This window comes from Rhineura floridana, chromosome 6, assembly GCF_030035675.1.
Source record: "Rhineura floridana isolate rRhiFlo1 chromosome 6, rRhiFlo1.hap2, whole genome shotgun sequence".
Taxonomy (NCBI): Eukaryota; Metazoa; Chordata; class Lepidosauria; order Squamata; family Rhineuridae; genus Rhineura; species Rhineura floridana.
The window spans coordinates 15,406,418-15,428,765 of NC_084485.1; the positions used below are offsets into that span (position 1 = coordinate 15,406,418).

Sequence of the window (22,348 nt, forward strand, 5' to 3'; positions counted from 1 at the left end):
GAAGGAGATCATTGTAATTTCCTTTCCTTCTAGGTTGCAACTGTGACTCAGACTTCACAGATGGCACCTGCGAGGACCTCACTGGCCGCTGTTACTGCAAGCCAAATTACACAGGGGAGCACTGCGACTCATGTGCAGAAGGTTATGTGGACTTCCCCCACTGCTACCGTATGTATTGCTGATTCAGGCATGGGGCCTTTCATCATGAGCTTATAGGAGCTAAGCCAGCCTTTCCCAACCAATGTGCCTCCAGATGTTGTTGGACCACAACTCCCGTCAGCCTCAGCCAGCATTGCCAATGGTCAGGAAAGATGAGAATTGTGGTCCAACAACATCTGGAGGCACACTGGTTGGGAAAGGCTGAGCTAAGCACTGTGAGTTTCCAGAAGCCTGAATGTTGGTCCGTGTCATGTTTGTGGTGGAGCGTACTCCAGGCTCTCCCTTTTGGATTATTGTGAGCAGCTTTGGCTTCTAGCTTCTGAATATTTTCACTGTCTTGTTACGCTATTTCATGGGATGGGAGTGGTGGAGAATGGAATTTAGAATGAAGCGCTCTTAAATTTTGAATGCGAGTGAAATTGATGTTTTGGAACCTAGAAGGGTTTGTTTATACAGGGCCGGATGTAGTTTAGGCTAGTGCTTAGTGATGACTTTATTATTTTTCTTGACCGTGGAATTAAGGTTTGCATTGTCGTTTCCTTCATTTAGCTGAACCAGTTTTCTCTTACAATGATACTGGAGAGCAAGTCCTCCCAGCTGGGCAGATAATAAGTAAGCTTTTGGTTTTAGTTTTCTTTTTTCAAAATGTCTGTGTTTCCTGTCATTATGGTTGATCATTTATGATAATTGCAGATCGCTTGGGATCAGAGTCCTGTTGTGCCATGTGCACATTTAACTGAATCCCTTTTCCCTCCCTACCCCAATTTTCCAGACTGTGACTGCAATGTTGCTGGGACAAGAGGAAATGCCTGTCGGAAAGATGCTCAAACTGGATTGTGTTTGTGTAAACCCAACTTCCAAGGGACCCAGTGTGATCAATGTGTGCCTGGGTACTATGGACAAGGTTGCCAACGTGAGTAAAACAATCCAAAGCGAGTTCTGCTAAACTCATAGGTGGTTTCCCTCTTTTGAGAACAGAGAGAGGAGGCTTGCTATTGTAGTTCTGGTGGTAGTTGTTGCTGTTGCAACATAGTCCTTGGTTTGCAGAGTTTTTCATAAGTCAAAACGATATCCCTTTGCCCCTAAGGAATGTACAGTCTAAAGAAGGAATGGGCAGGCTTATGAGACTTCAGGCTTTTTCACTAGTGCCCCAAGATCTACCAGCCAGACCCTGGTGCAAAAGACATTGTAGGTGATATCCAACTAAGATACTCCGAGTAGACCTATTGAAATCAATGGGCGTATTACTTCAGTCCATTGATTTCAGTGGGCCTACTCTGAGTGCAACTACCCACAGTTTAGAACTAAAAGAGGAGGGTGCCTCAGATCTTAGGAAATTGTTTTCAGTACCAGAAGTGAACAGAACTCTTAGTCCTTTCATGCAAAAAAATAAAAATAAATCCACTCCTGGTTAAAGTTCTTCATTTCAGTAGTCTTATTGGGGTGGAATAAATAGTTTTTATTCTTGCAATTGTCAAGCACATCGGGAGTCAGAAATGTCTGCCAGCCTGTTGCCAATCATCCGGAGACCTACCAGTAGATCCTCACCTACCTTTTCCCACACCTTGTCTAAAATTTACAGTGAGGAAAGCAAAGGCTGCATTCAGACAGCAGTTTATTCCATTTTCCCAATGTTTCCTTATGTGATAACTTTTGGCATTTTATTTGATCTTTCACATAACATAAAAACCACTTCTGGAAATCTAGTGGAATCTAGTGGAAGTTTAGCATTCATTGCTGTTTTGTTTCCAGAAAAAAAGCACAACAGTTTGCAACCCCATTGACCCAGAAAATTGTGGAAGTAAAGTGATGAAATTTGGTGCAGCATACCAACATACAGTTCTTTCTCTCCATATTTGGGGGCAATCATGGGGGAACAGAAGTGTGCATGTGTAGAAAGGGTGGAGGAGTAGCTACATGTCCAGTGATGTCCACTGTTGGGACACGTCACGCCCAGTGGTGTGAATGAAATTTAGTACAACGCGGTAGTATATTGGTTAAAAAAAGCCACAGTTCCATAATGCAACAGGCACTGCTGTGTGAAAGGAATGTTAGAAGTTGGGACAGAAGTGCTGCCATTATAATACGAAGGCAATAAACCCCATGTCTGAATGCAGCCAAAAAGGGGAGAGGGAGAGAGATGAGGATTACAAGGCATGATGTGAGTAATTGCAGTTGCACATACATAAATTGGGAAGTGAGGATTGTGGAGTTGAGCCATATGGCCTTGTGAAAAAAAATGGATTTTGAAGGAGGAAAGAGAGATAGTACCATAAACTTGTTTTCGGAAGGGCCTCCAGGCATTCGCAGCATTGAGGGAGAATAGAGATAAAATTGCAGCATTCCTTTCTTTAAAAAAAAAAATCCCAGTGCCTTTCTCCTTGAGTGTATTTGTTTCACCACATGGGGGTATATTCGTATGAACCAGTAATGGCAGGAGAAATGCCAGGATTTCTCATTTTCATCATGTGAGTTCCCTGTGAAACAACAATTGTCTCAGCTCACCGTTAGATTTTCTGGCTTCTGTGGCAGTTGTCAGCGTCTGTAATCAGAGGCTGTAATGCCATACTCTGCAGCAGGCATCCCTCTGCAGATTGTTAGGGACCATAAATATACCCTGCTAATCTAGCAGGTCCAGCCTACACTTCTTGTACGCAACTCTCTATCAGGTTGAAATGAATATTGCTTTTTGATGATCTGCAAATTGATTTCAAACAACGCAATGGTTTTTACCCTGTGTTCTGGGGAACCGTGGTATTCCTCAGAAGGTTATTTGAGTTTTCTTAATGAGAAGATCGGCAACGGTGACAGCTGCCGCTGCTGGCAATGCCCAGCAATGTGCAGCTGCAGGGAGGTGTTAACGGTGTCCTAGGGTGAGCTCAGTTCATACAGGGCGACAGTAAGGCTCTCTAGGCCTAGGAGTAGGGAGGTGAAGGTCATCCAACAAATTTGAAGAAAAAAAGGGGGGGGGACCCCAGAATGACAAAAAAAGGTGTGGAACATATCCGAATGGTTTATTTGCAAGCTTATATCATTAAAAAGTCTTTATAAAAAGCCTAACGCGTTTCGGCTATTAGTGTGCAGTCTCCATCAGGGGCTATTGTTGATTGTCTCAATAAAATTCTCTTCAAAGTGTTCTCTGAAAAGTATTGTAGTCAATATATCATTTATCTGAGCTCATCTATATTGATATATTTACTACAATACTTTTCAGAGAACACTTTGAAGAGGATTTTATTGAGACAATCAACAATAGCCCCTGATGAAGACTGCACACTAATAGCCGAAACGCGTTGGGCTTTTTATAAAGACTTTTTAATGATATAAGCTTGCGAATAAACCATTCGGATATTTTCCACACTTTTTTTGTCATTCTGGGGTCCCCCCCTTTTTTTTCCTTCTCTAGGCCTAGCCCAGCTATGTGTGCACACTAGAAGACTCTAAAAAGTCCTCTGCAAAGCACACGGTGACAGAGAGCAGTTCTTCAACATGTGTGTTGGTGAAGGAAGGATTCCCCGGAGACAGGAAACTTGGAAGCTACTGCCACAGTTCAGCTTCCAGTTCAGCGCAGCCAATTTCTGATGTTTGCATGAAGAAGTTTCATTTAGAATTATAATGACTACCAGGGGCCAGAAGATCAGTAGCTTCACTAAGGCAGGCACCTCCATGGATAAACCACCAACAGAATAACACATTTTGAACAAGCTGTACCATGCCAAGGTAGCCCTGTATTTCATTTGCTGAAGCTTCCTCATAGCATGTCGAGAAAATAACTGATGCGACCTCTTTATTAGGTGTGTCTGTTAAATGAGGCAGTTTTGCAGCATAATGCACCAGAATAGCAATCTGTTTATTTTTTCCCCTCACAGCATGCCAGTGCTCGGGCCCTGGCCACTATGATGGCACATGCAACAATGAAACTGGTCAGTGTCTGTGCCGAGCTGGATTTGAAGGCTATGCATGTGATGAGTGTGCTCCTGGCTACTTCAACTATCCACTGTGTCAACGTGAGTTTTCCCAACATAGCAGAATGATTGCTGTGGGATTGGCAAGTGTGTATTATACAAATAGCTGCATTTTCTCCATTTTCACAAGTTTCTAGACCTTTCACTTGCAAAGAGACATTTGGATATGTGTAGGCAGTGTACAATGAAGCCTCAGAATCCAGAGTGGACTTCTAACGGTCAGGGGTAGTGTGACAGTGCTTGCACCATTCTGTGTCCTTTCACTGGACTCCTGTTTGCTATTCCTCAGGCCTTACTAGCAACTAACGATTTGTTCCTTCCTTCTTTTGTCTGCCTGCAAACCAGTGTTAGTCAAAAAGCGCAACATTATTTGAAAGGCAGAAGACTGGAAGCTGAACAAATTATGCTAAGCCAAGTAATTATATGAAAATGTTTTTCATTGTGTATGTCAATAAAAGGGCAGATTTTCATTTCCTCAGCACAAAATTCATGTTTATTTGTACACAGTATAGACTCTTGAGTATGTGGAGGGGGGATGCTGATCCAGATTTCATTAAAACTGTTCTAGCTTTGTCCTTTGTGTGCTACTAGGAGGGCTCCGAAACCCCCATCCTGTTGGCCTATATGCCAATATTTGACATCCCTTTAGGGTAGTGTTCTTTTTCCTGGGCCCATGCTTGACCTTGCAGTGATGCTCAGTTTCCTCCTTGAGCAAACCTCTGAACCCTGGATCTTCTTTCACTGTAGTTTGTGGCTGCAGTGCTGTGGGAACATTGCCGGAAGGCTGTGATGCCTCTGGAAGATGCTACTGTAAGCCTGAATATGATGGGCCTCACTGTGATCAGTGCAGCGTTGGATATCATTCGTACCCTCACTGCCAAGGTACACCAGGTTGTGAAAGGGCTGGCAGGGAAGAGGAGGCAGCTTTTGTAGTTAATTGACACAAAATTGAAGGGCCTAAGAAAGAAGTCTCTCTTTGCAAATCAAGACCCAAGGCAAGGACATTTCCCACCACTGTTTTGTCCCTACGGTTGTGGAGAAAAAAATGGAAATAGGTGTCCTGCACCTGCTGAAGGTTGGGGTATTTCTTGCACCCCTTCCCTTTCTCCCTTGGGTGTTGGATGTCTCCAAGTGGGGGTAGCTCCCTCCCACCTCTCAAAGGCAGGAAACTCTCTGACTTCAAAGGAAGCTCTTAGAGCTCCTTTCCTGTCGAGGCCTCAGTTTATTTCCTGCCTGTGCTCAGAGCAGCCCACTTGAACATAGCTCTCACCTGTCTCCTCCTACTCAGGGCTGTCTCTCCTCTTTTCCTTGTGATTTTTTCTTTTTTCTTTTGAACTCTTGCATTTGAGAATATGCCTTCCTTCCTGGCTTAGTACTATCAGTCCTCTCTTCAACAACAGGAATGCTACCAGACAGTGTTTGGGGAACCAGTATGGGCATATGTGTGCTGTATGAGCCGGTGTAGTATAGTGGCTAGAGCGTGGGACTGGGATCTGGGAGATCAGGGTTCAAATTCCCACTCTGCCACAAAGCTCACTGGGTGACCTTGGGCCAGTCACTGTCTCTCTTAGCCGAACCTGTCTCACAGGGTTATTGTGAGGATAAAATTGGGAGGGGAAGATAACATGTTTGTACGTCACCTTGAACTCTTTGGAGGAAAGGTGGGATAGAAATGTAATAAATAAATAAATAAATACTGCCCTAATTTAAAAAAGGAGGGAAGTTATCCTAGCACATTAAAGCCCCTAAAATGTTTGTTCTGTATGGCTTAAGACTAGCTATTAACTGGCCCTGACACCAATAGGTACAAAGGTCCATAAATGCTTGTGTGTGTCTGGGGAAGGGACACAGAAATGGCTGTGGGAATCTGTTTGTTCTAGAAGGAAGGAAGGAAGGATAACTTCACGTGGGAGAGAATGTTCAGCTGCCAGTTAGGAGAATGTGGCATTTGGTTTGCATAGAGTCAGTTTGGGATGAAAATAATCAATTTTCCAGGCACGTGAAAAGAATTGTTGTGCCCTTGCTATCGACTTCTGCTTCTGAAACCTCTTTTTATGCCATTTCTTTTGCAGCTTGCTCCTGTGACTCCCGGGGCGCTCTGGACAATGACTGTAGCCCTGTTGGTCAGTGCCACTGCCACTCAAACTATATAGGCCACACATGCAGCCAGTGTGCCCCAGGATTTTATGGGTATCCTACCTGTACAGGTAAGTAGTTTGCAAATGCTGCCTGCTTTCTGCCAGTAAATAAGGCATTTTGCTTCAGATCTCAAAAGTCACATTTTCCTATAGTGCATCTGCAATCCTCTTATGTTCACACTTCACTCCCCCTGACACTTCACTCCCCCATCAGAATTTGGTCTGAGTTGCAGGAGTGTGTTTTATTATTTGAATTTCCAGCACTGGCCTGTTTGAAAATGATGTGAAGAAAGGAGGAGTGAATGTGGACTGGATGGAACAACTATCAGGGGGATCCACAGTTGGCTACAGAACTGTACTCAAAGAGTGCTTATCAATGGTACCTTCTCAAACTGGAGGGAAATAACAAGTGGGGTACTGCAGTGCTCAGTCCTGGGCCAAGTGCTCTTCAACATTTTTATTAAAGACTTGAATGAGGAGGTGCAGGGTATGCTTATCAAATTTGCAGATGATATAAAATTGGGAGGGATAGCTAATACCCTGGAAGACAGAAACAAAGTTCAAAGTGAACTTGATAGGCTGGAAACAACAGAATGAAAATTAACATGGATAAATGCAAAGTTCTACACCTAGGAAAAAGAAACCAAATGCATAGTGATAAGATGGGGGATACTTGGCTCAGCAATACAACATGCGAGAAGGATCTTGGAATTGTTGTTGATCATAAGCTCAATATGAGCTGACAGTACGATGTGGTTGCAAAAAAGGCAAATGGCTATTTTAAGCTGCATTAACAGAAGTATAATTTCCAAATTGCGTGAAGTACTAGTTCCCCTCTATTTGGCACTGGTTAGGCCTCATCTTGAGTGCTGCGTCCAGTTCTGAACACCACACTTTAAGAAGGATGCAGACAAACTGGAACAGGTTCAGAGGAGGGCAACAAGGATGGTCAGGGGACTGGAAACAAAGCCCTATGAGGAGAACTGGGCATGTTTAGCCTTGAGAAGAGAAGCCTGAGAGGAGGTATGATAACACTCTTCAAGTCCTTGAAAGGTTGTCACACAGAAGAGGGCCAGGATCTCTTCTCGATCATCCCAGAGTGCAGGACACGGAATAATGGGCTCAAGTTACAGGAAGCCAGATTTCAACTGATCATCAGGAAAAACATCCTAATTGTTAGAGTGGTACTACAGTGAAACCAATAATCTAGGGAGGTAGTGGGATCTCCAACATGAAAGGCATTCAAGAGGCAGCTGAACAGCCACCCTTCAGGTATGGTTAAGTTGGATTCCTGCACTGAGTAGGGGGTTGGGCTCGATGGCCTTATAGTCCCTTTTGAACTCTACTGTTCTATGATTCTGTGAAGAAATGATGTGAAGAGAGGTTACACAGGGAAGCAATGAAGTCATAGCTTTCAACATGCAGTATTTGAGGGCTGGTGGGTTTAAAAAGCAAAACATTTATTTTTGCATACTGTTTGGAACATTTATTTGGTGCAGCCTTTATGGACACCCGATTATATGGGAATAAAGACCTTTGGTTTTGTATAATTTTAGCTTCTCTTGTTTTGTTTGATGGGCCATTTTCCATAGGATATAATTTATCATCATCAAGGTTTTTTTCTTGATAATGATGTAGGGCATGTATTACATCTCTATAACCAGGTTGGCATTGGGGAGAGAGCAATGAAACAGATTAGGATTAAACCGAGATACTGAGTTTGGACATAATGGCAAAACACAGTTAATGCAAGTTGAGAGTCACAAATCAACTTCAAATAATGACTTACAATCTTCATTTGTTGTTTCCCAAAGTATGATTAATGAGTTTGGTCAGGTTCAGAAGTTCAAACAAGCCAGACTAAGCCATGGTTTAGCATTACATCTGAAGCTGGCCAGGTTTGGACATACAAACGAGAGTTAAGCTAAACAAACCATGGTTTAGCATTACATTCAAACCAGGCTAATGTTTTACAGTGAAATTATTTACATATAATTTGGTCATCAAGTATACAGTAACTGAGTTATGAATATTCATAAGTGGACCTAAGAAGCAATTCTAAATACATTATTAGCAATTCTCATTGCATTCAAGATGGCATATAAGGCTGAACACAAACATGCACTTGTGGTTCCTGGTTGGATTTCATTGCCCATTATAAAAGAACTGCTGCAGGATGCACTGTCCTGTCCCTGAGTCGCTCATCTGACTTTTATATTCTTTTCCTCTGCTAAATGTGGAAAACTTGGGCCCTGGCCAACTGGCTTAACATTAGCTTCCAAGATCTGATGTCAGCAGTATGCTCTGAAAGTTTAGATCTAACTGACTTGGCAGAAGAATGCTGCAAGGCTGTTTATTTTTTGTTCGTCATTAGTTAGCATCTGAAAAAGCATGATATAATAGATACAAGTATTAAGGGAGGAATGTAGGCAAAAAGTAGAACAAAGTTTTAAAGGCTATAAATTGTACTGTAGTAGAACACTAGAAACATCTTTTCATAGGTGGCAACAGTTCAGTGAATTTTTTGCTAGTTTAAAGTCTTAATAAGAGACTCTTTATCAACCATGGATGTTAAGGGTACAATGAAAATAGGAGAATTACGAAATTCTTACATAACCAGTTTAGAATATCATTCAGTAAAGGCAGGAGTAGGGGAATCTTTTTCTCCCCAAGGGCCACATTCCCTTTTGGGCAACCTCTTGCGAGGCCAGAAGCAAAAGTGGACACAGCATTAAATGTGAATTTTACCTTTGTAGAGTAGGCTGGTTCCTTCACATTCACGGATCCCTCACTACCCTCCATTCTGGCAAGGGAGAAGCGTTGTCAGAATTCAAAGACACATTCCAGGTGCCCCCCACCCAAAAAAAAAAAGGAGGGTTCAAAGCAGGGCTGATGAGTGTAGCTTGGATATGTGTGTAGCCTAGGGAGAGTCCTGGGGACCAGATGGAGAGCCCACAGGAGTGAGGTTCCCCATCCCTGATTTTGTTTGCTTATGTATACCCTTTGCTTATATATACCCTTTCTCCAAGGGTATAAATTTGCTGGGGCAAAATGTGGCAGTGAGACTGCTCACTGGGGCAAGGTATCACCAACATGTTACCCTGCTGCTGAAAGAATTGCACTGGCTACTTTTTAGCTACCAGCCTAAGTTCAACGTTCTAGTCTTAGTGTACAAAGCCAATACAGCTTGGGGCCAGGATACTTTATCCTGGTATCGTCTTCACACTTATATACTCAGTCAATCATTGCACTCTGCAGATTAGGGCCTCCTGCAGATACCATCTTATCAGGAGGCCCATTCCGCACAACATAGGAAGCGGATCTTTATTGTACTGGCACCTACCTTTCCCTCCCCTTCAATATTAGACAGGCGCCATCTCTGTTACCTTTTCGGTGCCTGCTGAAGCCCTTTCTCTTTCAACAAGCCTTTTAAGTGGAGACATCCCAGTCTGCATCTGTGTTGGAATTGCGTTTAAACATAAATATGTTTTAAAACCTTTTCTTCTTTTTCTAAAGATGTTTTTAAAGCTTTTAAAATGTTTTAAAATATGTTTTGTTTTAATATATTTTAAAGTCTGTTTTTATTATGTTTTAAAGTGTTTTTAGTGCTTTTGTTTGCTGCCCTGGGCTCCTGCTGAGAAAGGGTGGGATATAAATCAAATAATAAATAAATAAATGAAGCAATATTTCAGAAGGAAAAAAACATACTGCCCTTTGATTTTATATGCTTTGAACAAGTGTTGTTTTTAGATAATGCGCACAAGGTTTACAGCAGGCACCATCTTAGAAGAAGCCTTTCTTTGTGTGTGATGGAGAAGGAGGGTGCCTCTTCTCTGATGGTAGAAACAAAGAGGGGAGGTGCTTTGGATCACCACAAGAACAAGAGAGAAAATGCCCTTTTTCCCCCCTCAAAAAGTGCCAGATTTCAGTAGTTGGTCTCCATCCCATAAGTGGATGGCTGCTTTGTGTGCCCCATGCAGCAGCGATGGGAGGTGCCTTTGCCAGCCCACCACCTGGCTTTGCTGAGGCACATATCATACTGCAGTGCCTGGGAGCCAACCAGGTACTGTGTTGGTCCGTGGGGAGGCAGGGGACTGGACCAAGCAAGGGGGAACGTCCCATCACGTTTGACCCTCCCACAGCCTTAAAAGTCAGGTGAGGCCCACACTGAGGTGGCCACAATTGCTGGCCAACTTCTTGATGGTGGCCACCCAGCAAGGGCTGGGTGAAGATCCTGACGGTGCTTCCTAGCAGGCAGGCTGGATGATGATGATGCTGGGCCAGGAAGCAGACCGACTGATAACGAGATCCTTCCCTGTGCCATGCCAAATCTTGGGATGCTGCAGCCCGTAAAGGCTGTAGTCATTGGTGCCCAATGCAAGAGGGACATGCAATGGATTTTTTTCATTCAGGGGCTTCTTGAGTCAAAAGAAGAAGTCATTATTGACATCAGCCCCTTGAAGAGAGAACTAATTCTTTCCAAAAATGTGTTGGGCACCAATTAAAAATGGGCAAATCTTGTGGGGTCAGGGAGGACAGTTGTTTTCTCTGCTGTTGTTTGTGTTCTTCTGTGATGGTGCCTACTACGTACAGGTTTTATACGTTCTTGCTTTAAAAATAAGTATCAGCCTTCATTTGTGTCATTACGCTGTCTGACCTGGGTTGTATTCATCCTCCCCAGCTTGCCACTGTTCCTCCGAAGGCTCTCTCTATGGTGCCTGCGATCAGGAGACTGGGCAGTGCAGCTGTCGGCCCAGAGTGACTGGACTGCGCTGCGACACCTGTATTCCAGGGGCTTACGGATTCCCACAGTGTGAAGGTAGCTCAGCTATTCCACATGTGCAGTTTCCTGCATCACATAAACTTGAAATCCTGATGTAAATGTAGCCCATCCTCAGCACACAATGCACCAGACAGCACTGTTTGATTTTAATTTAAAAAAATGTAAATAAATGCGTTCATAACGAATAGTGTTGAAATTAAAAATCACTAAAATTAATGGATGTGGATGCAGAGCTTATTAAGTGTCTTCAGGCTGCAGCTGCATTTCCTCTTCACTTTCAGCGCTTCTTTGGAGTGGTTTTATGAACTCTTAATATGACACACATTGCTTTTGTTCGCTTAGTGGTGATCATAACCCATTAGCCACCTCTCCAGATCCATCCCTGAAACGATGCGTTTATTTTATTTTATTTTAAAATCATTTCTATACTGCTTTACATTTTTAAAAAATCTGTGATTTACATCGTATTTTGAAACATCCAATGGAGCATATGATATTCATACAACAAATGAATATCAGATACAAAATACAACAAAAGACCCAAATTTAAAGGAGCATAATTAACAGGAAAACAAAATACATTTTTAAACATAAAAAGCGACCATTACAAGTAAAAGCTAAATACAAAAAAATACAATTAAAATTCCGCATGTAAAGTATCATTAGCGACTAAACAATATAACTGAGGTAGATGCTGTATACACACTTTCCCCCACATCGTTGATTCAGTTTGTTAAATCAGTGCTTGCCTTTATCTGTGCTTTTTTTTGTGTTTCAGTGGGCTCTTGTAATCCTGCAGGGCTTGCAAATGCAGATCCTCCCCTGCCAGTGGTGAGTATTCCCTGTTACTGTGGGACTTTAGTTTTGATTATTCCTTGTTATACACCATGCTGAGTATTTTTATTATATACCATGTTGAGTATTGTGAAAATGGGCAGTTCCACATCATATCAAGGAGTGGGTCACATGATAAGGGGATGGATCATAGCTCTGTGGCCGACCACGCACTTTGTGTGGGGAAGGTCTGAGGTTCAGCCCTGATATCTCCAACGGAAAGAATCAGATAGCAGATGATGACAAAGAACTCTCCCTTAGATGGCCACTGCCAGTCATAGTAAACAATATTGGGGCAGATAGACAAATCTGACTTGCCACAAGACTGCTTCCTAATCAGATTTTGTTGATCCTTTACTATCCGCTTTCACATCTCTCTCTGCTTCTCCCTGTTCTCTTCCCACCCACCCCCCAGGGCTCCTGCGAATGTCGGGCTTATGTAGAAGGCGAAGCTTGTGACAGGTGCAAGCCACTCTACTGGAACTTGACTCCAGAAAACCCATTTGGATGCATGAGTAAGAAACCTCTCTTGTTACTCTTCCAAAAAGCCACTCATCTGAGCCATGAGATACCTTAACCCTAGTGGTTTAAGGAGAAGGCGATTCCCATTTCTGCTATGGGACGGGCCGTAGCTCAATGGTAGAGCATTGGTCTTGCATGCAGAAGGACCCAGGTTCAATCCCCAGCAACTCAAGGTAAGGCTGGGACAGACTCCTCCTGCCTGAAATCCTGGAGAGCTGCTGCCAGTCAGTGCAGACAATACTGAGCTAGTTGGACCAATGGTCTGACTCAGTATAAGGCAGTTTCCTAGGTTTCTGTTTTCTGAATGCATTGCAGAGAAAGAGCAGCCACAGAGACATTTTGTTATGGGCCACAGCCAAACAATATAGCTAAGTTACTCTGCTGTCCTTCAACACTGAATGGAACCAATGATTGTGCCATCTTTATAGCCCGGAGATGAGTATATGCTCTGGATACATAAAGTCCCAGGTTCAGTCTGATTTCTTCAGTTTTAGTCTTCCAACATCAGGGCTGGGAAAGATTTCTTTCTCAATCTTTGGGGAGCCATCAACTGGACTGGGTTAGATGGGCACACTGTCTTTGGCTCCATCTGCACTATACATTTAAAGAGGTATCATGCCACTTTAAATAATCATGGCTTCCCCCAAAGAATCTTGGGAACTGTAGTTAAGAATGCTGAGAGTTAGGAGACTCCCTGTTTCCCTCACAGAGCTACAGTTCTCAGAGTTGTTTAACAATCATTCCCTCTTCCCAGAAAACTCTGGGCATTGTAGCTCTCTGAGGGGAATAGGGGCCTCCTGACAACTCTCAGCACCCTTAAAACTTCCCAGGATTCTTTGGGAGAAGTCATGACTGTTTAAAGTGGTATAATATTACTTTAAATGTATAGGGCAGTGTGTTCTTTGTCAGCTTTGGCTTGCGCCTTCTGTCTTAAAGCTTTTGCTGTAGACATCCCCCAAGGAATGCCCTGTTTGACGTCATAGAGCAGATGAGTTTACAGCCACAGCGGCAACTTCTCTTTGAGGGTTTTACTGTATTGCTGACTTCTGCCATCCTGGTGTGCCAGAGGATGTTAGCATCAAGCTAACCTATATGTTGAAGTCTTTTCCTGGATAGACTGAAGAACCGTCTGACTGTCCCTTTCTGTTTCCCTCAGGCTGTCAGTGTGACACCATGGGAACAATTGCAGGTGTTGCTGAATGCCAGCAAGTAAGTTTTCTGACATTTAATGAAATCCGCTGTAAGGTCCTGGCTAGGATGCAGCAGAAGTATTTACCTTAATACCTTTTTACCTTGAAATGCAACATCCCAAGCAGAAAAGGCCTTTCTAAATCTGGCTTTAACTTGTGCTCTCCAGGGGAGGGTCCTGTCTTTTCCCGGCTCTTTGCCAGACAGTGTTTTTTGTTTTTTTTTGCAAATTCACTTCAGAGGACAAGAAACATCTTGGAGATATTTTATTTTTCATGTGACAGTATTGTTTTATCTTTTATTTATTTATTTATTTATTTATAAGCTTGCTACCTGCTTTCATGATCAGATCATCCCAATGTGGGGTACAGTCTGGGAAAAAATCCGCAATCAAATCTTAGAGTAAACAATAAAACAGTTGAAACAGCTGAGAGTACAAAGGTATTTGCAAAGTGCAGCAACACATATTTAACCTAAAGCTTGAGTGAATGCATAGATCCTCAGTGCACGCCAATCATATCTGATATTGGAGGTGGGTGGGGCGAGGAATTCACTGATTGGAGTGCCTGTATTGAGAGCACCCTCTTTTGAATTTTTAAAAAATATTATTTATCATAGCATTTATATCCCACCTTTCCTCCAAGAAGATCAAGGTGGCATACAAACATAGTTCCCCCTCTCCCAATTTTATTCTCACAACAACCCTGTGAAGTAGGTGGGGCCGAGAGCTGGCCCAAGGTCACCCAGTGAGGTTCATAGCTGAATGGGGATTTGAACCCTGTTCTCCCAGGTCCCATTCTGACACTGTTAACCACTACACTGCCTACACTGCACTGCCTCTCTGTGCTAGATGTGTTCAAATGCCAGGCATGGACAACAGAACAGGCATAATTTTTATTCTCTACTGTTTTTATCATTTTATTTTAGTAAATAATATCACATTTTTCAAATATTTCTGTCAGCTTGAGGGCTAGAGCAGAGATTTCCAGCTCTCCAGTTGTTTTTTAAAGGGCAAAGCAGAACAGCTGCTGTTGTAGCTCACAGACTCTGTCCTCTTTCTCATTCTTTCACTCCTTGACTTTTCTGTTTTTGTTTGTTTTGGTACAAGAAATGCCAGTTCAGGCCAGGGTGGGTAATGGTGGAGAGCTGCTGCAGGTTGATTTTGATATGTGGCTGGTGTTTCCTAGAGTGACGGGCACTGTTTCTGCAAGCCCAACATCTGTGGCCAGTTCTGTTCATCATGCAAAGAAGGATACTACAACCTGGAGAGTGGGAATTACTTTGGCTGTCAAGGTATGTCTTTTCCCCCCTGTATGATGGCAATTTCAGTTAGCCATTGGATGGTGACATAATTCATAGAGCTGAGGAACAGTTATCCAGCCAAGGTCAGGGAGGGGAAGGAGTCCAGTTGCAAAAACATATTAAGGAGAAGAACAGGTGTACTCAAGGCCATGTCTGCATCAGCCCACCTCTGTTATATTAAGAATAATAAGGGAGTGACTTGTGCTCTCCCCTTGCTTTTGTCATTTTGTCTGGTTATATACTGTGTTGCCCTTTCTCCAAGGTGGTTCTTTGCATTTTGAGGGTGGGCTTAGAAATCTTTTTTTTCCCCTTCTGTTATTGCCAAATTTGTGCATCGCTAGCCATGTATGTATGTATGCATGCTGTTGTTGTTATATGCCTTCAAGTCGATTATGACTTACGGCGACTTTATGAATCAGCAACCTCCAACAACATCTGTTATAAACCACCCTGATGCATGTATGTATGTGTGTATATTTAGAGATATACACACATACAGAGACCTAGTTCCTTTGCTGAAACCTTTCAAATGACCTACGAACTAAGAGCTCAGGATGTCAGCTGCACTATCAGATCAAAGTAAAGGAAGTGGAAAAGAAGTCTCTCTTGGGAAGACTGATGAAAAGGTGGAGGTGCAGTGAGTCAGATTTTAAACAGCAATTCCAAAAATAAAAAGGTAGAGGTGAAAGAGCAAGTCCAGATGAAAGGAGTTGGAAAGGATTTATTTACACAAGCATTGCTAAGAGACATTGCATTAAACTAGCACCTGTTTTGTGATACACTTTAGACCAAGATAATGGAAGTGGGGCTTAGATCAGAACAGGACACTGTATTAGGCACAGATTGCACAGCTATTCAGTGTATTATAGAACAAAGCATGCTAACATTGGCTGGATGTGGGTTGTTTTTTATCAGTAGCACAAACATATACATCCCTGGCACTGAAAGGAACAGGAGTGTCCATTGCTGTCTATTTTTATTAACTATGCAAGGCTGTATCCTTGGATGAGTTACGATGCTGCTGCAGGGGAATGGTCTGCAAGCAGTGAGTGGGAGGCTTTATTTAGGAAACCAGTGGGAGATGGCAGGCATAGTTTCTGGAACAGTTCAGAACTGGGAGGCAGTGGAAACAGATCCAGGCAGGGCCAGAAGCCAATGTGAAAGCAGAGACAATGGAATGAAAATAGAGTGCCAAGCCACTGCCACTCCCTTCAGTACCAGGCTTTGATGAATGCTATTTGGGGCCCATTAGCATCTGTGGAATGTAAACATGTGTTTCCTGTCTACAGGATGCCACTGTGACATCGGTGGGTCAATCGGACCTGTGTGTGAAGAGAAGACGGGATCCTGTCACTGCAGACAGAATACACAAGGCCCCACTTGCACTCAGTAAGAGGCAGGCTGCCACTGCGATACGGCAGGGCATACCTGAAGCATTGGCTGCCTTGCTCTTGGGATTGCAAGCCCAACTCTGGCATTCTGTGTGTTAAGGCTGGGATGGAGAACATGGATGGGTAATTTGGGGGATAGAGATAAAGCTGATTGAGAAGTGCTTGGATGCTGCAGTCTATGTGTATGACTTTGCAGGTGTGGATTTTTAGAGTTTAGAGGGGTGGAAAAGGGGACGTGAATACAGGTTTATAAAATTACAAACAGTATGAAGATAATTGTGCCCCCCCCTCCAAATACTAGAATTTGGGAACATCCAATGAAGTGGATATTGGCAATAGGGCAGGCGTGGGGAACCTTTGGCTCCCCAGATGTTGCTGAACTTCAACTCCCATCAGCCCTAGCAAGCAAGGCCAACAACCAGGGTCCAGTTCAGAAATATCTGGAGGGCCAAAGATTCCCCACACCTGCAATAGGCGAAAAGGCTGAGCTGCTCTTGGCTGGTGCAGTGATTTGCCTCTTCTCTGCCCCCCCCCCGAGTTTTCTGCCCTGGCTGGTGTAGGGGTTGGGCTGCGGAAGCAACTGTGGTCCCACCACTCAGTTAAGCCATGTTGCTCCCTGGCTGGGGTTTGAACATATAGCCAGTGTTTCTGGCCTGGCTGGGAAAGGAAGGTTTCAAACTCCCCCTGTGCTGTTCAGCAGACTGGGGGACAGTTGGGAGCGGGGAAAAGGAGGGTGGACTACAGAAAAAAGGTTAATCTTTGTCTGAAGGCTTGCCCCTTCTTCCTGCTGCTCTGCTGATTGGTGAGAAGGTATGTTGTGGGCCACTTAAGATTAAGCAATGGGCCAGAAGCAGCCCTTGGGTGGGGTTGGGAAGGTGGTAGGTTGCACGCTTCTGTGCTAGAGATAGGGGGAAAGGGTATATTTCCAGGGTCTGTTGGAGGTTATGTATACTGACTGGGAAATATGCACAATTACCTCTTTATGGATTGATTATGTGCACATTCTCCATGAGGCCTGATGGATGTGCCCAATGGCTGGTTGTTACGCACATTAACTACTCAGTTTACATTATCCCTAACACACACACATATAATTTCTATTTATTATAAACTGCTTAATATTTTAAAAAATCGCTTTAAGGGGAAGTCCCAGCTTTTAGCAGTCCCAGCTGCTCTGACTTTCATGGCTATGTATCCCTATGCATAGCCTTCTGTCATGTTGTCTTCTCCAGTGACTCCCCCCTCCCCAAATTTGCTGCCTTTTCCACTTTTCCTGCCACTACACTTTGCAATATTTGACAGCTTTTGCCTAACAAGTAGACGTTCACAGCACGAAAAACTCCACAAACATTTCTATAATTCTGGGCAGTTAATAGGCGTTTTCTTGGTATGAGTGCAAACAGCCCAAGCTATAGTGGTTGAGTATGTTCAATAAATGCTAGGAAGAGATTTTGTTTACTTAATTGATCCTAAATATGATCTTTTCCACTTCGTGGTGCGCATGGAAACCCCAGCTGTTAAAGAGTGTATCTCACTTTTTATCAACAGACCAACAAAAAACCATTACATCCCTGACCTTCACCACCTGAAATATGAGCTGGAAGAGGGAACTACACTGGATGGGCGACCTGTTCGGTTTGGCTACAATCCCCTGGAATTTGAGAATTTCAGCTGGAGAGGATATGCACAGATGTCTTCCATCCAGGTAGATCTTAACTCCCCCACCTCTTTTCTTGGGCAGAAAATGAAAGCAACTTCAGATGTTAATGGATTTCATAAAAGCAAAGCACTTCCGTATAGCAAAAAGGATACAAATCCTGTGTAGACCGTCACATGCAACAATTGTGCGTGTTTCTGTTCTGCTGCACATGTGCATGCTGGGAAGCTGAAATTGACTGCAGCTGCTCATCATTCATGCACTGTACGTTCTTGCAATGAAATGGTGCGTGATCTATACATGATTTTCAAGGTTTTCATCTACATGGAAGTGCTTTTCCTAGTGGAAATGTGTGACATTTGAAGTGGTTTTCCAGATGAGATATCTCCTACACATTCTTTCCAGAGTGCCTCCTAAAAGCAGACAGAGCCCAATGGCAAATGGTTGCTCCACATTTGGGTGCATACATGTCTACAGTGAAAGACTGTTTGTGCTAACATGTTCTTTAGTCTTAGGAAGAGAATAGTTGGATTATAGGAAAGGTCCCAAGTCCTGAAACTAGTTCATTTTGTCAGTCTGAGTTCATTTAGAGGGAAATGGCTAGTCAGGAACGGTGTAAGGGACTGTCAGTTAGAAAAAACAACACACAAACAGGTCTCCTAAGGGGCTATTCACCCACTTCCTCTGTCCCTGTCGCATCTCTGTGCGTAACATCTCCCTGCTCCTCAAAGGAAAGGAAAACCCCTCTTTTAACTTTTTTTCTGTGCAGCATGTGTGGCTTTAGTCTCTCTTTCACCTGCTGAAGAAGGCAGCTTCTTTCTGGCCTTCACATGGTTGAATGACTAGAGAATGAGAGTGTAACATCTGCTGAGCTTGCTCTCTCTGGAGATACATTTCCTCTCTGAAGCCTGAAGAGACCAGAGAGATTGTGTGTGTGGTCTATGTGGTTCATTTGGAATTCTCTTCCATGGCTTTATTCAGTAGGAGAGGTTGCTTGGAGTAAAGGTTATCCATTCCTTAATTCCTGTCCCCGTAAGCAAAGACTTAGGAAAAGGTGCCTAAGAACTGACTCTCCTTGTTCTTCCTAGGTTTTTATGGTGCCTGCTCACTTAAGCTATTGTTATATACCCACTCTTAGCACTTAATAGCCAAAGATTCACAAGAGTGCTCATTCCACACAATTTAATTACTATTTTAAAGATGCAAATAAGCTTTAGAAGGTAGACTGTTTCTGTTATAGAAACCTCTAGTTTTCTAGTATTAGTGGTACATACTTTGTTTAGCCTTCTTGGAAATGTTAGTTTGAGCTGGAGCACCACAGCGAATCTGCATATTCTGTTTGCACACAGTTAATCTGATCTGCATGAATTTTTGATACCTATCCTTTGGTGTGGGCAACTCCCAGTCTTTGCATCTGCGCTTTCTAATCATTTACTATCTCAAACATGCAATCTTTCGAAGTCAAGAAATGAGCATCAGAGTCAGGAATTGCAAGAACCAACTAAATTTTGGGCTCATAATGCCAACATAATGTCTAACCACTGAAGTAGTTATTTTGAGACTTTTGAAAGTTGCATGCAGTCTTCATGTTGCTGAGAATTTTGCTGTTTTCAGAACACTTTCCACATTATGTTTTTTTGGAGAAAATGACAACACAGATCACGTCTATATTGAAAATCATAAATCTGGAAAAAAATTTTTTTAATATATTCACATCTGCTTTCAGGAAAGATATAGGTATAGTAAAGCGCTCCTGGACTGTATATATCCATGTCTTCCTTACAAGCAGGTTTATGAGTAAGTTTCAGGAATTATTTGCTGGGCCACTTCTGTGATACCAGCTTGTAAATTGGGAAACAGCCTACCTAAGGCCATGAGCGATGCTGAATCAGACCAAAGGTCATTCTTGTTCAGCATCCTGTTTTCCCACAGTGGCCATTCAGATGCCTCTGGGAAGCCCACAAGCAGGGTATGAATGAAACATCCACCTCCTGTAGTTGCTTCCCAACAGCTAGTACTCAGTAGCATAGTGCCACTAAACCTGGAGGTTCCACATAGCCATTATGCCTAGTAGTCAATCAGTCACCTTGTCCTCCATGAATTTCTCTCATCCCCTTTTGCAGATATCTAAACTGCTGGCCATGACTACATCCTGTGACAGTGGAGTAAATATTTTATACACATCCTGTGTGCCTCTCTTAAGTTGTCAGCTTCTCTCTGTTCTCCTTTTCTCTCCTCTTGGCCTTTGACTATGGAGCGTCTTTTTTTCTCTGGCTAGGTAGATATCTTTAGGTGGAATGTGCTGTGCAGTGAGTGTTTCAGAGGCATCCTTCCAGGTTCTTCAGCCATTCTGTTGTAGCAGGATGGGGCTGTCTTGATTCCTTACCTGCATTTGGCATGCTGCTTTTGGGAGCAAGAATACGGGAGTGCTGTGCTTGAGCTGGTGGCTGGTGGCAGGTGATGGTGGAGGTTTATTTAAGGTGTGCTCTGCTTCTCTCCCCTTTCTCTCCCATCAGCCCAAGGTAGTGGTGACCCTCAATGTGACCTCCCCTGACCTGTTCTGCCTCGTCTTCTGCTACGTCAACCGGGGGCCTGCAAATGTGGAAGGGAGGGTCTCAGTCCTTGAGGAAGGAAAGTTTAATGTTTGTGGCAACTGTAAGTGCATTTTTCACTTCTAGACTAACCCCTTTCCAAAAGCAATTGATAAAGGAGCCAACCTCTGCTTTTCTGCAAAACAGCATTTCCTTCTGCCTCCCTAAAAGCCGCCGCCGCCACTGCCACTGCTCATGTCACAGATTCTGGATCTCCTCAAACAGTTCACTCTTAGAAATCACAAAGGGTGGGGAGCCTAGAGAGGCAGACAGACAGATAGAAAGGCAGGGGCAGGCAAAAGGGTTGGATCCTGCCCTGCAATGATAATGTGCCCAATGTGCTTCTTGCCTTTTGCAGAACAAAGTCAAAGTCACAGTGCACGTGACAGAAGCAGAGATCTATCTTTTCCATGTCATCCTGAGATATATTAATTCAGGAAGTGCCACTGTGTATGGCAAAATTACAGCTTATCAGCCACGAAGGAGAGGTAAGGACCCCAGATTTCTCCTGTCCCCCCACGCTCCACAATGGACCTGTTGTTTCCTGAAGACACCTTGGTGTGTGTTTTTGTCCCGCAGTTTCTGTTCTCAGGCTGCTTTGTGTTGCTGATCAAAAGAATGTTTTCTGGAGAACGTGTTTCCATAAAATGTGCTGGGACTGACAAAAAGACCAATTATTGCTTGTGTCCCTTTGTATTCATACCTCTTCTACTAATTCAGGCTTTTGGTTAAGTCTGTCTTCAAATCAATCAACACCTGGCCCTTAGCAAGTTTTTTTCATTCCTTCAAATGTTTATTGTGTATAAAATTGGAATAGTTAATCTATGTGACAGGGAATATATGATGGGATAAAATTGTAGTGCCAAACTTTATTTATTTATTTATTATTTATTTAATTACATTTCTAGACCGCCCTATAGCAGAAAGCTCTCAGGGCGGTGTACAACAAATAAAATCACAATTAAAATATGAGCAAGTGTGGAAAAAAATATATATATAGTACAATTATAAAACATTAATAAAATTGCCATTGAGATTTACAAACTTGTAAACTTACAAACTTGTAAGTTATTGCTTAGGTCCTAGTTTTGAGACTGTTGGCTAGAAAATGTTAAAGGCCCTTCTTTGTGTAACCCCTCCAAGGGAGGTGTGGAGGGTGGCAACACAAGATGGAGCCTTCTCAGTGGTGGCTCCCCATCTCTGGAATGCTGTACCCAAGAGATGTGCCTAGCGCCATTGCTATCAATCCTAAGGTCCCAGGTGAAGCTGTTTTTATTTCACCCAGCATTTTTGCTCTTAATTGGTGTTCATTTTTTGATGGGTGGGATAGAATGTGTTCTTTTTGTGTTATTGCAGGATGAGCACTTTTAGTTAATAATGTTCTTTTATCCTCTGATGTGTTTTAATTTGGGATTATATGTTTTCTTAAAAATTGTAAGTAGCTTTGAGACAAATTTTTTGTACTACTACTACTACTACTACTACTACTACTAAGTAGTAGTAGTAGTAGTGAATTTGTTTCTCTGTGGTGTTAACAAGGCAAAGTAACATTTTCTTCCAACAGATTAAAATCATCGTTCACTGTGAATTGCATTCTGAAGAGGTGGAGTGTAGAGAGAAATCTTTTTTTTTAAAAGCAGTTATGCCATTAAAAAACAAAACTGGATAATGTCCAGTGGAGGCGTATGCCTGAAAGATAAGGAAAGAATCATTTGAATCCTATGCTCTAAGTGCAGCATGAGTCATAAAGGATTCCCTTTCCTGCCTCACAGCTTGTACAAGTGGGAAGTGGTTTTAGTTCTTTGATGCTTTAGCCAC

At 42.9% G+C, this 22,348-nt stretch overlaps 1 protein-coding gene across 2 annotated transcripts in view; it reads left to right on the plus strand.

Annotated features, from left to right (window-relative positions):
* Window positions 1–22,348, plus strand: part of LAMA5 (laminin subunit alpha 5) — a 255,687-nt gene that overhangs the window by 151,828 nt on the left and 81,511 nt on the right. For both annotated transcript variants that reach the window (XM_061631076.1, XM_061631077.1), the window contains exons 10-23: window positions 34–168; window positions 709–771; window positions 932–1,072; window positions 4,029–4,166; window positions 4,872–5,006; window positions 6,197–6,331; window positions 10,944–11,081; window positions 11,824–11,876; window positions 12,295–12,394; window positions 13,558–13,610; window positions 14,777–14,882; window positions 16,181–16,280; window positions 17,831–17,987; window positions 20,889–21,018. In XM_061631076.1, the coding sequence (XP_061487060.1) occupies window positions 34–168; window positions 709–771; window positions 932–1,072; window positions 4,029–4,166; window positions 4,872–5,006; window positions 6,197–6,331; window positions 10,944–11,081; window positions 11,824–11,876; window positions 12,295–12,394; window positions 13,558–13,610; window positions 14,777–14,882; window positions 16,181–16,280; window positions 17,831–17,987; window positions 20,889–21,018 (1,584 nt within the window). The remainder of the gene's footprint in view (window positions 1–33; window positions 169–708; window positions 772–931; window positions 1,073–4,028; window positions 4,167–4,871; window positions 5,007–6,196; window positions 6,332–10,943; window positions 11,082–11,823; window positions 11,877–12,294; window positions 12,395–13,557; window positions 13,611–14,776; window positions 14,883–16,180; window positions 16,281–17,830; window positions 17,988–20,888; window positions 21,019–22,348) is intronic.